The 15,508-nt window shown below is 40.9% G+C and overlaps 1 protein-coding gene across 4 annotated transcripts in view; it reads right to left on the bottom strand.

Annotated features, from left to right (window-relative positions):
- The window catches only part of SMAD2 (SMAD family member 2), a 49,542-nt gene extending 34,334 nt beyond the window's left edge, over positions 1-15,208 (bottom strand). For 3 of the 4 annotated variants that reach the window (XM_053931967.1, XM_053931971.1, XM_053931970.1), the window contains exons 1-2: positions 15,081-15,208; positions 4,536-4,825 (exon numbers count right to left, since the gene is read on the bottom strand). In XM_053931967.1, coding sequence (XP_053787942.1) covers positions 4,536-4,768 — 233 coding nt within the window. In that variant the 5' untranslated portion in view covers positions 4,769-4,825; positions 15,081-15,208. Of the gene's footprint in view, positions 1-4,535; positions 4,826-14,634; positions 14,746-15,080 lie in introns of all 4 variants that reach the window. The other variant, XM_053931969.1, reaches the window with a different exon arrangement.
- Positions 15,209-15,508: the final 300 nt, after the last annotated feature.

Genomic DNA, 15,508 nt, shown 5'->3' with positions numbered 1-15,508 from the left:
AAAAATTAACAGCCTTCACTACCAGATGAAGTGAAAGTCATACAAATATGGCTCTAAAATATTTGAAATATTACTGCTTCCTCCTAAAAAACTCAAAGCACCATCAATATTAATAAAGTTGATCAGAAATTCCAACCAATCACTTCATCTGTAGCTGTCTGCTTCACATTCCCAACACTCCCTCACAATCATCCACATTCCCAAAACCACGGGACCCACTGTAAGATTTTCTTTTGATTCTGAATGGCACAAAAATTCAGAATTCAGCTCATATTGGAAGCAGAAGCCAGGTGCTTTAGAAATCTAACTATGGACTGTAAAGTCCACAGATCATCTACATTCTTATTCTCACTCTCTAAGTCAAAATTGGGAAGCTGAAGAAAAATAAGCAAAAAGAAGCTTCTAAAAACCATGGCACAGAGCAGCTCTTCTCATGTTAAACAAGAAGGACAGAAAGCACATGTAAGACCAGATAATACTGAAATTGCAAAGCAGGCTGAAAACCAAGAGTGTGACAAGAGGAAGAGCCCTTGCTCTGCTCTGGAAGCAACTGCTGCGTTTCACCTGAGACTCTGCAGCACCTGCATGGGTACCAGCACCACAGCAGAAAGTCTCTGAGCTGCTATTTCAGAAAGTTGGTTTTTAAACCTTACTTCAGCCAAAAATCTGTCAGAGTGCTTTCCATCAACATTTAACATTGCTCTGCTTTTGTGGTGCAATTTAGTATAAAGCAGTAAAATTTACCTCCTGTGCAGGAATTGAGGCCCCCAATTAAAGCTGAGATTCAAGTGTTAACTACCATTCCACATACAGTATCAAAACCAACTATATATATAATAACTGTAATATGACTACTGCTACAAAAATTTGTTCAAATTCAATGCTTCCCTTCCCTTAGCTTTTTTTTTTTTTTATTTCCAATTTTGAAAATAAGGGAACTACAACAATCTAGGTCAGTATTATCCCAAACCTGACCCAACCAAGCCCGTTTTATTAGTTGTACATTATAAGGTGCTTTACAAAAGCAACTGTTTTTTGGTCTCATTTAAAAGAAGCAAAAATAAGGCATAAGCATATCTGTACTCTTCTTAAGACAGAAAAACGACTCAGCTGATCACACAAAAATACTGGGATGCTGAAACTAGTTGTGTTTTCATACTTTGGATTCCAATTCTCTGTGCTGTTACCACTGAAACCACTTTTTAAATAACAAAGATAAGACTGTCAATATACCAGTTGATTATGCACTACATGGCACGGTTTGGTTTGTTAAATGCTTGGATTTCAGCCACCACTAGTTACAAAGCATTTATGGACTGGGTGTTGAGGAACCAGGTCTACTTGGAAGATGCCTCTGCACATGGCCATGGCAGAGGAGTTGAAGCTAGATCATCTTTAAGGTTCCCTTCAACCCAAACTAATCTAGGATTCTGAGATTCAAAAGAATAATGCAGGCTAGGAAGGACAAAACTGCTCCATAAGAAGAAGGATGCTCACCCTGTTTCTCCACTGACTGCATCTTCTGCACATGTCAAAACTGCATGAGAGAGCATGAAGACAAGTTCTTAAATGCCACCAAATTCATTACGTATTTTAGAAAAGTGAACTCACGTGCCAATATTTAGTTTCAGAATACACACGGATTATGTGATTAGAATCCCACTGGCTTGCTGGGAGGATTCAGCAAGATAACTACAAATTACTTAGAGGGCTAGTGTCAAAAGGACTTCTGTACTTATTTAGCCTCTGCTCTAGATTACTGACCCACTTATGAAGAGCTAAGCAGTCCTGCTGTGCAATGCCAACACCCACTCCATCTGTTTGCTTCTGCTTTCTCAGAACCTCCATTAGTCTCATAAGAAGTTGTTTTAATTACCACATGAGCAGCTTTCGTGTAGTACACACAGGATCAGCCTCCCTTAGCGTGCAGTCACCTTGACAAACAGCACAGGAGCAGAATAAACCTGATTCAGCACAATTATCAATGACACACAGTAAGAAATGCAGATTTCTGAGTAAGTGATTTAATACAACTTTTGTTCAAGCTGCTTCTCAGTTTCGTGAAAAGTCTGTGGGAGTTTGGATCCTTTAGCTTTAAATTATGAAAAAGTATACTAGAGTTAAACACTGTATCAAACCCTCTGGAAATCTCCCAGGAGACCAAAACTTGTGAAACTGCAACTGAAACTTTTTCTTAGGGAATAATGCAACAGTGACAAACAGAAGCATCCCACAACAGTTGTCCATATCTACACCAAATTAAAAAGCAGTAGTAAGTAAAACTAAAGCTAGCTAAAAAAACCAACACTCACAAAAACCCTCCACAAGCAGAACAACATTTGGAAAGCTAGCCCAGCTGTCACATCAGAACTGCATCTCAGCAGCTTGGCACCACAAACTTCCTGCTGACTAGTAAGGAAAAAAGTTTCAAATTCAGCATTTTATTATTTATCCCTGCTGATCGGCAGATCTTTAAGACATTCATTAAAGTGGGTCTCAAGCAGTGGTTTCATTAATTTACTAAATCCAAGAACAGAATCTCCAAGAAGTCATTACAGTACTGAGTTGACATTCGTTATTTCTTGGGAACCCAAACTACTGCTGTCAAAGTGAAGTAATATCAACAAAACCCAGCTATGAAATTAAAAACTTCTGTATGGCACTGCTGGCAGCTCTGATATCACCCTGCCCCTTAATGCCAAAATAATTCTTTAATTTAAAATTAAACCCTGTATAATAGCCAACACCACCTGAAGAACTCTTCCTGGCTTACTCCTAAAGTATTCAAGAGGAGTAAAATCCAGATCCAGTTCTTTTTACAGCTGAGTGGAGGACAGAGAACAGCAAGAACTGCAGGTCACAGAATATTTGTATTCCATTTTAAAGAATTATTTATTATGTCTAATTTAGCACAAAAGGTTATGCAAGCATACTCTACTATGAGTAGACCAGAGTCTACTCAAAAATAATGATGTATTAGAATACTGCTTGTATCTTCTAACAAAATTCATTGTAGACATGTATTTTTTTCTGAAATAGCAACATCTACTGCTCCAGTATCCCTGCAGGAGGGCTCTATAAAATCCAAGAGCTCTAGAACCTAGGTACACTTGATATTTACATCAAGTGTGTTATATAACTTGCGTTGTATCAAACAACTTCCAGTTATGCACTTCAGCTCAGTCTCAGTAAAGATTTGCTAAACACACAAAGTCATCTCAAGAAATATATAACTTTACAGGTTCCAATCTTAGTCTGCTGATAATACTCTAAGACAAGAAAGCGCTAATATTTTTTAATCTATTGTTTCCATCTGGCAAAAGGAAGAAAGCAGAAGGGAAAACCAGAATTTTTTTGGTATATTCTAGGGAAGAAAATACAAGCAAAGGGCAGCATTAGAAACAAAAGATGAACAGAAAATAGATAAATAAGAATTAAAATAGTCATTCAATCAGGGCATACTCATGACTTTCACAGACAGCTGTGTCAAATCGAAAACAGAATGCTGAAACCATTATCAGATAACAGCTACAACACATTCAATATATGGAACCATTAGTGACACCAGTCAGATCTAGTTTGCACTATGATTAATACAAAGTTTAAAAGTAGCTAGGCTGAATGTGCTAATACAGAAATGAAGTTCATAAACCAGATGTAGTTCCTCTCCCCTATAAATAATTTTAGTATCAAGTGACTTAAGTGCCCAGAAAAGTGAAATCCTCTAACTTTTTCAGGGAAAAACACACATGTGAAGTGATTTGATACTTCTGTCACACACAATGAGCTTGCCCAGGCACCCCAGTGGGATTTCAGTGCAACATGAATCAAGAGCAGACTGCATTATACTTACAAACATAACCCTTGCTCTTGCACAGCAGTTGCTATGAATTAAGCTGGGAAAGTCAAAGGGGTAGAATGCAAGTTGTTCATCTAAATCTTTATACAGATCAGAAGAGCAATTCTAGAAATTTACTAAGTTCTTAAGCAAAAAGTGTTTTCATTAAACAATGACAATAATTACAGTAAATAAACTGGTCTTCAGACAACCTGCCTCCAAAGATAAAATTTCCCTTCAAAAGGGAGAATGGAGGCAGCTTGTACAATTTAAACTAGCAGATATAACTGAAAATAATTAGATTACTGAAGTGTTGACCAAGGAAAAACTAGTCTTCTGGTATTTTTTCACATAAAAGTGTTTGCTCAAGCGTGCCCCCCTCCCCAAGAATTTACAGGGTTATTAAATAAAAGCATGAAGCAGCGCTACAAACTAAGAGCAATGTTAAACATCATCAGAATACACACAAACAGGACCCTACATATCAAGGAAAATTGAAATGTAACAAAATTGTGACTTCACAGAGCATGTGATTCCGTTATAAGCAAGCACTGTATTAATCCAATACAGGATTTAAATAATTTTAAAGAATCAAAAGCATGCAGCTGCTTTTTAGTAATTTGTTCACAGAAGGTCTGAGCATCCATTTAGTAATTTCCTAAGTGGCTGTAACAATTTCAAATACAATAGCACTTACCTTGGTATTGTCACACATTTTGTATTGCAATTCTGAGTGGTAATTGCCTTCTCAAGCTCATCCAGCTGTCCTGTTTTCTTTAGCTTCTTGACCAAGCTTTTCACTGCTTTCTCACACCACTTCTCCTCCTGACCATTCTGCTCACCACCACCAGCCCCTGCAGTGCCACCAGCGGATTTTTTCCACCCCAGAAGTCTCTTCACAACCGGTGGAGTGAATGGCAATATGGACATGACTTTCACCAGACAAGACACTCAGCAAGCAATGAATTGGAGATTCCCGTCTGATCCCTAAAGACACAAACCAAAACAAGAGACACATTAGCACTGAGGTTTCACATGAAACAAATACCTGTCTGCCTTAGGACCTTTCACTGCCAAATGCCACAGGACACTGCATCAAAAAAAAACAAACAAACAAAAAAAACAAACAAACAAACAAAAAAAAAAAAAACCAAAAAAGAAACAAAACAAAAAAAAAACCAAAAAAAAAAAAAAAAAAAAAACAAAAAAAAAAAACCAAAAACAAAAACAAAAAAAAAACCCCGAACAGTTAAATAGCTCAGAAGTAGTCTTTATCACAGTTATGTACTTCATCAATAAAGATCAGGTCTGCTATAGACTCTTAAACAGCTATCACAGACCAAGATTACTATTGGAACAGAAAATCAAATTTTTCTCAAGTCTTTCCTGACTGAAGCAAACTTCAGCAAATACAGAAGGTAACTTGAGTCTAACTTTGTACCTAGGCTAGCTGGTTTAAGTAATTTATTAATATTTTTCACATTGATGGACAAACTGCATACACATATATGCATGTTCTGCCCGTCTCCAAATTAATTTATCAGGTGAAATTGTGTTTGGAAGGTGATTTAGTCATTATGGCTTGATAGAAACCTTCCAACAGCCAGCCATTTCACAAACCTTTTCTCATTTTGTCATGTTTTAGATAACTACCTATTTTTTTTCCCTGGGGGGACACCAATTTCAAATTTTCACCAAGTCTAGTAATAACCCTATTCCCCTCTAAAATTCAATGGCCTACAGATAATAAATCCTCTAAAATGGCAGCCCCTAAAATCAAGTCTTTCAAAATTCACTAAAGGAACAGTTAAACTCTTAGTTTGCAGGCATCAGGGTAGTAGAATTGTCTGTTTTCATTTTTAAAAGCCTTTCATTCAGTATAACTACCTGATCAGGATATTAATATAAAATGAAATATTAAAAGGGATGCTGTAACTGGAGCTATGTTTAGCATTCACTGCAATACGCACTTCAAATCATTTAAGAGAGAAATGATAGCCACTTAGAAAAAAAGCATCTTGCTTTTGCAGCTTCCATTAGGCTGGTTTGAGGCATTAAAATAAAATACCTGAAATCAACAGGCAGACAGCTGTTAGAAATTTCTCAAGGACATTAATGGTCCTATGGATGGAAGCATAGCTTTCAAGTAAAAAATGATCCTATTTCCAGGCAACAAATGGGTATTTGAACTCCAGAAAGTTCCCATATTCCCAAGCCGTGTAAGTTAGTTCAGTCAGCTGAAAATACCTTGTTTTAGCTAAAAGTTAACACTACCTTCAGGCTACTTTATTGGAGCTTTGAAGGCAGCTTACGTGCCTCTCCAACCTGTACAGGCACACTCCTCACATCTATCCAAAATATACCAACTTCGTCTTACCGAAGTCTCCCACCTGCACAACAGCATGATCCAAGGTACTTCAGGCTACAGCATTCATTCTAATTTATGCCTTGCCACATTTCTGCAGTTTCAGTGAGGGCCAAGTCAACAAATACTAGATTATATTCTACAGGTAATTTAAGTCATAACTTGGAACTTGCACAAAACAGTACATTCAGTAGGCATGACATTTCAGTTTCAAATAAATTACACCTCCATAAACCAGCTTCTCAGAGCACCCAAAAATATGACTGAAGCAATGCAGTTTTCTGGGGTCAAGGAGGTTCTAATTAACAGGAAGATCAACACTGATAATTTTATGCAAGCCATTGAAAATACTCCATCCTAAATCACAGAATCACTGAGCGGTTTGGGAAGGGACTGTTAAAAATCGTCTTGTTGCACCTTCTGCCATGGCCAGGGACACCTTCCACTATCCCAGGCTGCTCAGAGCTCCATCCAACCTGGCCTGCAACACTTTCAGGGATGGGGCAGCCACAATTTCTCTGGGCAACCTGTGCCAGGACCTAACCGCCTTCAGAGGAAAGAATTTCTTCCTTATACCCAATCCAGGTCAACCCTCTCTAAGTTTTAAACTGTTGCACATTTTTTGTCTGTAGAGGCCCTGGTAAAAAGATAAAACATTCATTTTCACACAAGGCTATAAAGAAATTTCCTTCTTCCAGCAACATTAAATTATTGCTGAATTGTCCCCTATAATTCCAACTGCAGGTTTTGCTGAGAATTGCATTGGAGTCGTGGCTACAGCAAACAAGAAAAATAAAACTGAATAGACAATATATTTTAATGAAACACTGACTCAGACACTCAAGGTACAGTATCATAAAGAGTCAAGCCAACACAGCAGCTTCTTGCCACAGGAAGCCCAGTTCTCCTTCCTTTCCTTCCTGTGGCACCATCACCTCGGCACCAGTGCTAATGCTCTTCCACAAAAATTTAGCTAGGTAAGAGTAAAAACCCATCAGTTTTCTTGGGTTTTTGCCAAGATAGTTCTCTTTCAAGCTAAAAAGCTTCTCACACACGTTACTGATGTACTACAAGTGATGTCAGAAAAATTACAGGAGTGTGGAAGAGAACTCTAGCCCCAGACTTCAACTGCAGCACTAGCAGCGACTGCATAGCTGGAAATGTGCTTTAATTTAAATCATTTCTTCTGGTGACAAAGCCAAATTAAGAAGCCTCATATGCTCTGAACCATTTGAGGGCCTGGCAGTGAGACATACTAGACCCCTAATGAGTACACACAGCTCCAGAGATTAAACAGACAGGCTTGCATGGCCTCCACTGGTTGAAGACACACACTTGGTTTCTAAAGGAGGGAGCAGCAGACACTGGGAGCTTTATAAAAATACTTCAGCCTTTGAACAAGGCCAGCATTGGGTGCTTCAAGGCACACACAAGAAATTCTTGTGAACTGAACTGAAGGAGACAACCTCTTTGCCTTTTGTTTCAAAGAGCAGCAATTGATGGTATCTGAACATAAAATTCGGTGCTGACAGATGTAGGCAATCAAGTACCACTATCATTGCTGATCCACACACCAATTCTTTACCTTATCTGAATATTTTCTGGTCTTTATCTTCAAATTTGACACCTTTCAGTGCCACAGAATACTCCTTTGACTGTCAGCCTTATAAAACACAGACTTCAGAAAGGTCTCATTTACCACCAGGGTGGGAAATAGCCTCTTTTGGAGCCTATTCTTCCAGGCCCTCCAAACATTCTCAATGTTTTTATGCAATTTTTCAGCTTTTAATACTTCCTGTGATGAGGTGCTCAATTTTGTAGTATTCTCTCCCCTAATAAGGAAATAGAATTTTCTGTATTCTCTCATGGTTTGTTTTTTCTTTAATAAATATTTGCCTTTCTGTTTCAAATGCACATTGAGTAACTTAAAGTCTTGGAGCATGAAAGAATTTAGAAATTCCATACATTTCAATTTTTCTCTATATTTGAACTCTCATATTATTTTGACATACTCAGAGGAAAACAAATTTTTTAAAAATCTGTTTTCACATTTCCAAATGACTGTAGGTTCAGACCTAACTAATCAGAAATTTCCAGACACTATACTTAATTTTATACGGTTGCCTTACAGATGTGTGCTCATCCAGCTTCTGCAGAAGATGTCAGCACAAACTGACATGTTACCTCCACGAAAATAAGCTGTAAAAAACTGCAAAACACCAAGAGACACATTTAAAGAGCCCTTTCTAACAATGATTTTTGCAGCTTAGCAGCTATTTAATGAAAACACAACACACATCACAGCTGCAGACTACGAGTCTGGGAGGCTTAAACTAATTTCTTCCTTCTAGCTATTGTTTTGCCATGTCAGTGATTTGCCAAGAGTTATCAATAAGAATTTCAGGAAGTTATTCCAGTAGTGACCCTGTATCTTTCAAAGGGTGAGCAGAGAGAATGTGACACAAGTAGGACAGGACTTCATTCAGCTTAATACTTCAGCCGATTGTGATGAGTACTCACATGAGAGTATTTCAGCCAGCTTAATTTATGAAAAAAAAGCCACTCTGCTCCAAGCCTGGAGAAGATAGTGCAAACTGGAAGGCATGAGTGGGCTGAATTATGAGCAATTTGGATAAATGAAGATGTTGTAATGAAAATGCAGCCATGGTGCATCCAGCCTAGTGCTCCAATGGGTCCAAAGGTGGCAAAAGGACATGCTACTCAAGGAAAGCATGTGAACCTGGCTGTATTCTGCAGTCCACTCTCCTGATAATCCTTCAGCAATTTAAACTGTTACAAAATTAAAGGCTACATTGCTACTTACTCCCATCAGAAGCAATTTATGGGCTTGCTGTCCACAAATCCACCTAACCACCTTTTGAACATGCCTTCACAACCTCTTGTGGCAGACTGCACTAGTATTTAAGTGTCCACTTTCAAAAGAACTACTTTTAGTAATTTAATTTATTCCCTTCCTAGTTTCAGAAAGTCACTCTTGGTCTACCACTGAAAACTTTGCTGAAGAACTACTTGCATTCACCTGGTCTGCAAGCTTCAAAATGCTGTGTATACTTGAATCACGTCCCTCCCTCAAATAATAGGGCTCTCAGCCTCTCATCATAAAGAAACTATCTGAAGACAGCTCACACAGTTTGGGATGTTCCCCTGGACAGAGGCCAAGCCTGAAAGCTTTACTTCTTCCATTAAATTAAATACAAATGCTTGAAGACACTAAGTATAAGGACTTACCTAAGGACTACAGAAAAAAATTGTATCAGCTTAAGGTTATCTTATCCCTTTGGTCAGATTATCCTAAAGCTCCCAACATTATAATTTAAAGTACAAAGACAGAAATTCACACCTCATGAGGGACTGGCCATAGAAGGCAGGTGCACATGTCTGCTGCAGAACTCTGCTCAAATAAACATAAGGATCCTTAGACCTGCATTGGGTTCTAACTGTACCCACCCAGATGGATTCAGAAACACCTTGTTTACACCAGTGGGTTTAAGAATCACTGTTAAAGCTCATTTTTGAGCAAATCCCATTTCTATTCATCAATTATAACCTTTACATTCAAATGGATACAGTAATAGAAGAAGCTTTGATCTCTTAAAGAATAATAATTGCATACACTGCCACTGCTGACGCTTGCCTCTTGCTAAAAATATTCCTCTAGATTTTTGCCTGGTACACATTCTTCATCCACTAAAAAAAAAAAATAATAAAACATGTTCTTCCCCCAAATGCACACAGAACACAATCTTTACCAATGCTGCAAGAAACGTTTCCACATTGCTAAAATGGTCTCAGATTAACTACATGCTGAATATGTAACATGCCCTCTTACCTGAAGTGGTTTTTTTGTGATTCCCTTGTAGTTTACAGCCAACCTCCTCAAAAAAACTGAGTACTCACAACCTTTGCTTTTAAAAGGAGCTCAGATGTACTTCACCATGACTCCTTTGCTCTCTTCTGCTGAGGTCCAATGGCATGGCCCAAATCTGATCTTTTTTTCCTTCCTGTGTACTACTGCCAATATCCACTACAACACATCAAGATTCAGGGACTCTGTGAGTAACTGTAGGGAGATTTTCAAGAGCCCTTTCCAAGCTCAGCTGTAGTTGAACTAGTAGTACCAAGTCAGCAGTGTGTTCCACAGCAGCAAACTTCCACCTCAGCCCTTCCCATCCCAAGTCCATCTCTGGACTGTGCCTTCAAACTGCAGCTGTGGATACTCAAGGGAGTAACTCACTGTTACCCAGAAAGGTACAAAAGTTCCTTTAGATTGCTGGAACACAGAGAGCATGTGCTGTTACTCCCAACATATTAAGATTGGAAGAGCTACAAATTGCCTAACTTTGGTGGTATTTGTTTCATCTCTGCCCCCGCAGCATATCTCTGCTCCCTGATGCACACATGTTTCTATAGTTGGTCAAACACTGTCATAGTTGGCAACTTCTAAAGTCAAAGTTTGAGTCATGTCTACTATTATTCCATTCTACTGTGGTTCTCTGGAACAAGTATTAAATATTAAGCTCATGATCCCAGCAATAACTAAGCATAAAAGATGAAGAAAACCTTAAGGGCAGCATGCTAGCAGACTAAAATCTTCAAGGGAAATTTTCCTTTCCTGAGTGTCTGGAACATACTATAAACACACTGGTGCTACCAAAAATATCAAGTGATTTCTGGCTAATTTATTCTAAAGCCTTATGCAACATATTTCATATCAGTCTGCTTATTCATCTTAAACGTGAAATAAAGAAACCTGATCTCTCCTGGTTTTACTAGAAGTATTCTGGCTTAGAAGAATTTCATTTGTGAGAGCTCTTCTGGAATAAAGAGGACAGAAGTTAAGCTCCTGAGGAAAGAAGATCGAGGAAAATAATTTGTGGTATTTGAGAGAAAGTCTACAAGCTCATTTCCTCCCTATTTTAGTCCCATTTTTGGGATTTTTTAAAAGGCAATGTTTTTTTCATTAATCCTGGAATCTGGAAAAGATTCTTTATCAATTTCACCAAGCGCACAGTGTGCACCTGAATTCAGTATGAACTTCAAACTAAAAATCAAAGTCAGTCTTTTACATTTCAGACAGAATACACTCTAGCTTAAATCACTCAGTGGAAAGGACAAGGGAACACTATTTTTCTTCAATTACTAAGGGCTACCTGAAATTGTAGCCAATGCAGTAATGAAAAGGTGTATTGCTATTAAAAAAATTAGCACTCCATCTAACTCATGCACTCACAGCATACTAAAATTGCCTGCAACAGGAGACATGAGAAGGAAGAGTTGCTAATTTTATTGACCTTTGATTAAACTACTGGAGGGCCCAATGTATTTTAGCAACTCTCCTAAAATTGCAAAGAGGAAAACTATCACAACTGTAGTTGGCCAAACCGCCTATCTCTACAAAGCCACAAAATTCTTCCACTTATTTAATGTTATGAACAACATCAGAGTAGTGCTTCTTAAAACTCAAAGGACATTAACAGCCCCAGAAAAGCAGTGACTAAGCACTCCAAAACACAGCAGTTTAAGCCCTTCTCACCTCATTAATTTTAACTAAAATTTTCCATGTGCAACAGGCAAGTGTCAGCTTCATTATTTTAGAAAATAAATACTCCTGGGCTAAATTTGACAGGAATATTCACAGAGCTGCTATCAGTTACCTAGGTACCTGTTTCAGTTTATAGCTTAGCAGCTCCTCCAGTTTGTTAAAGCCCAAACAATTGCATTTAACAATTAGTTAATGCGAGTTCACTTTCAGTAGAGGCCTAGTGTTCCTCGGACAACCCAGCCCTCCACCCCCCTGATAAGCAGGGTTCCATTATGTTATGTATCTGATCTTAATGTCCTATTGCTCTAGGGTTTTAAACCAAGCTCGAGCCCCAGACTAAACTGCTGGGAGACTCAGGAGCTCCCCTCTTGGTCTTCCTTCACACTGTGGCTGTCAAACACATAATCAGAGTAAAAGGTCATCTGGAATGAAGGCTTACAGTTTGCAATGGAGCTTCTGTTACTGGAAGTGGAGAGGAATGTTTAGGAAGGTTTTCTGCAGTAGCCAATTTCTTCTAGCCCAGAGAGTATCGAGTACAGGGCTGCCTGTACTCTCCATTCTATTACAAAAACCTAATCCCATCGCATGACCTGCAGCAATTCAGTTTAACAAATCAACAATTACAAATATTTTGGCAAAGTAAGCTTAGGTATTGTTTGCCTCTCGGCACAGTTCACAACCAGTTTATGGCTTTATGATAAAAGTCATTAAATCCAATCTGAAAAGCAGAATTTACAGCTCACTTAGCAAGTCAGCCCCATAAATGGATGCTTTCAATTACAGGGCATTTACATGCACAACCATTAAGGCAGCACGGAATACATTTGAAAACTCTGGAATACTTTTTATAATAATTAAAACTTTGCGTACTGTTCTTTATACAAACAAAACTTAGGAATTTGCTTCAGTCTCAAGCAGAGCTCAGATTCATTGTTACCCAGAACATACTTCTAAGCCTGTTCTCCCAGTACTTTTGTGGGAAAGGGATTAGAGAGATGGAAACAAGGTTTGTTTTTTAAAGTTGCCCTCAGTAGCAGCGAGGGTTTTTTGAGCTCAAAAAAACCTCAATTGTATCAACTGGTGCTCAAGACTTCTGAAAGATCAAGTGGAACAGGAAGATGGAGGAGGAACCAGGGAGAACCCTTCATTTGGAGATTCACTGTGCAATTCCAGGGTATTTGATTTTGGTGAATCTAGCTGCTGGGTGGAAAGAAACAAGAGAACAGTTCAGAGACCAATTCTTTAACCTCATTCTTTCAATTGTTTCACTTGTTCTGTTTATTTTACTGTCAAACAGAACCTCAGGACAGCTGATGAATTCTTCTCCAAGGTTCTATCACGCATATCCAACCTCTTCAGTAAAGAAAACTGGCTCTTCAAACACACTCCTTTTGTTGACTGCCTGCGTACCTGACCCATACAACTGCAGAACAACAATCAGCTGCGAGGTTACTCTTTTCAACACTCCAATATGCTGTTCAACATATGCTCAGACTCATCTTTAAGTGGAAACCACCTTAAACAAGACCCTCCCCTTCCACTTCTTAAAGGCACTTGTAACTAATGTTATCTTTCATCATGATAGTGCTAAGCAAAGGGACTTCACAAACACCTCCTTTACTCACACACTCTCATCCCCCCCGAATTCACCAGAGCTTGTAAACCTTAGAAGTTTGAAAGCTGTGCCTCAGAACGAGCACACAAACAACCCACTCACGCACCAACACCTCGACAAAGCATGAGAAAATCTAAACAAGCAACCTCGCTCTGCTAGCCTCTCACCTCAACCAGAGGGTGTTTCTTTTCCAGCCTGGAGAACAGAGCAACACTAATCAGTCCCTCTCTGCAGAGGCCAGGCCCCACAGAAGTAATGTCATGAATCAGTTTGAAAGTACAGCTCTCCAGGCTAAGACAGAACACTTGAGAAAAGACAAACCTGCTGCTACCTGTGGTCTCCTAACAAGCTGTCATTATAAACCTCTTGCTACCGATGGAATCTAACCCGTTTATACCCCTGGACTGTGATAGCACCAGCTCCACACACAATACACACAGGCTTTTGGAGACGCTCACTTTGGTAAACCCAGTAAATAAACTTTTTCCTAACACAATCCCACTCACAAGCACAACACATGTGTTGGGTTTTTTCCTCAGTCAGAAACTGTGATGGACAGCCAAGGAGACACAAGACCAGCCTGCAGCCTGAATCCCAGCTGCTCAACAGCTCTCCAAAATCATCACAAGAGCTCTTCATTCATTCACATGCTTTTCTCCGTTCTTTTATTTCCCCAGAGTGAACACTAAAAGACCACGATGTATTGCACTTCTCTTCCCCTCCACTCTCCACAAAATGGGAAAAAAAAAAAAAAACAACTCAAAAAACACCCCCCCCTACAGACAGGAACTCCATAACTCTGCAGCAACAACACCAACCACTTACCCTTATCACGACACAGCTTCCTCCGAGCACTTATCGAGACAGATGAGACATTACCAGGTTGTGTTTGTTTACAAACAACACCCAGGGATGGAGCTGCCACAGCTCCTCTGGGCAACCTCCTGTGTCAGCGCCTCACTAACCTCTCAGGGAGGAATTTCTCCCCAGCATCCCACCTACCCCTGCCCTCTGACAACACACAGCTTGCTGCAGCGTTAAAGGCATGAATAAAAACAGCGTTCTCAAGTCCTGTCTCACGTGGGCTGTGTGTATTTTACACCCGCGGCTCTGCAGACAAGGAGAGGGGATCGGACAAAAGGGTGAGGTGAAGCCTCGCAATCCCAAAGACAAACTCCTAGCGCCAAACACAACTCCTCCACCCCACACCGCTCCCAACTTTCTGCTCCAAAACACCACGGAGTTTCGCACACCTAACCCTGCCTGCACGTCCAGGAGGCACACAGGGGTGTCCTGTGCAGCGCTAAGAGCTGGACGCGACGATCCTCGCGGGTCCCTTCCAGCTCGGGATATTCGGCGGAACCCTGCAAGGAAAACACACCGGGCACGAAAGGAGGCAGCGGGGGAGAGAAGGAGCGCCACAACTTCTTTATTCCTCCCTCCCCTCCCCTCCCCTCACCCACACACACACACACACACGGAACAGCGCGGCCCTCCCACCACAGCCCGGGGGTAATGCCGGCGGGAGCGGGATAACCTAGCCCGGGTCCCACCACGACAAAAAGGGCGAGGGCGTAGGGAGGCGCCCCCGGCCCCGCCGGGACCAGGCCCGGACGGTTCCTCACGGCCCGTGCAGCGCCAGCGAGGCGACCCTGCCCATGGGGAAAGGACCCCGGGCCCGGCACCCACCAGCACCTACCGGGAGCCACCAGGATCCGCCGAGAGCCACCGCTCCTTCCCCTCCTTCTTCCTCCTCTCCCCTTCCTTATCCTCCTCCGTCTCCCCGAGTGCTGTGCGGCCGCCGCCTCTTCCCTCAGCGTTACCTCCTCTGAGGCCCCGCCCCCCAAACCGCCCCGCCCCCGCCGCTGGGCGGGGAGGCCGCCCATTGGCCGCAGTTCTCCTGTCTTTAAGGAGCCGCACTGCGATTGGTCTGGAGATCTAATTGGCAGTCAGAACAGCCAATGGAATGCCCGCAGCGTATAAAAAAAAAAGACAAGGGAAGGGGAGTGGAAGAAGCAGGCGTGAGGCGAAGGGAGGCGGGTCGAGGTCGCAGCGCTCATTGGTTGGTTCGGCTGTCAGTCACAGCGCGCGCGCCCGCCGCGGGAGGCTGATCGGGGCCCGTCGGAG

The sequence above is a fragment of the Vidua chalybeata genome, chromosome Z, assembly GCF_026979565.1.
Source record: "Vidua chalybeata isolate OUT-0048 chromosome Z, bVidCha1 merged haplotype, whole genome shotgun sequence".
Taxonomy (NCBI): Eukaryota; Metazoa; Chordata; class Aves; order Passeriformes; family Viduidae; genus Vidua; species Vidua chalybeata.
This window is presented reverse-complemented; position numbering and strand designations above follow the sequence as displayed.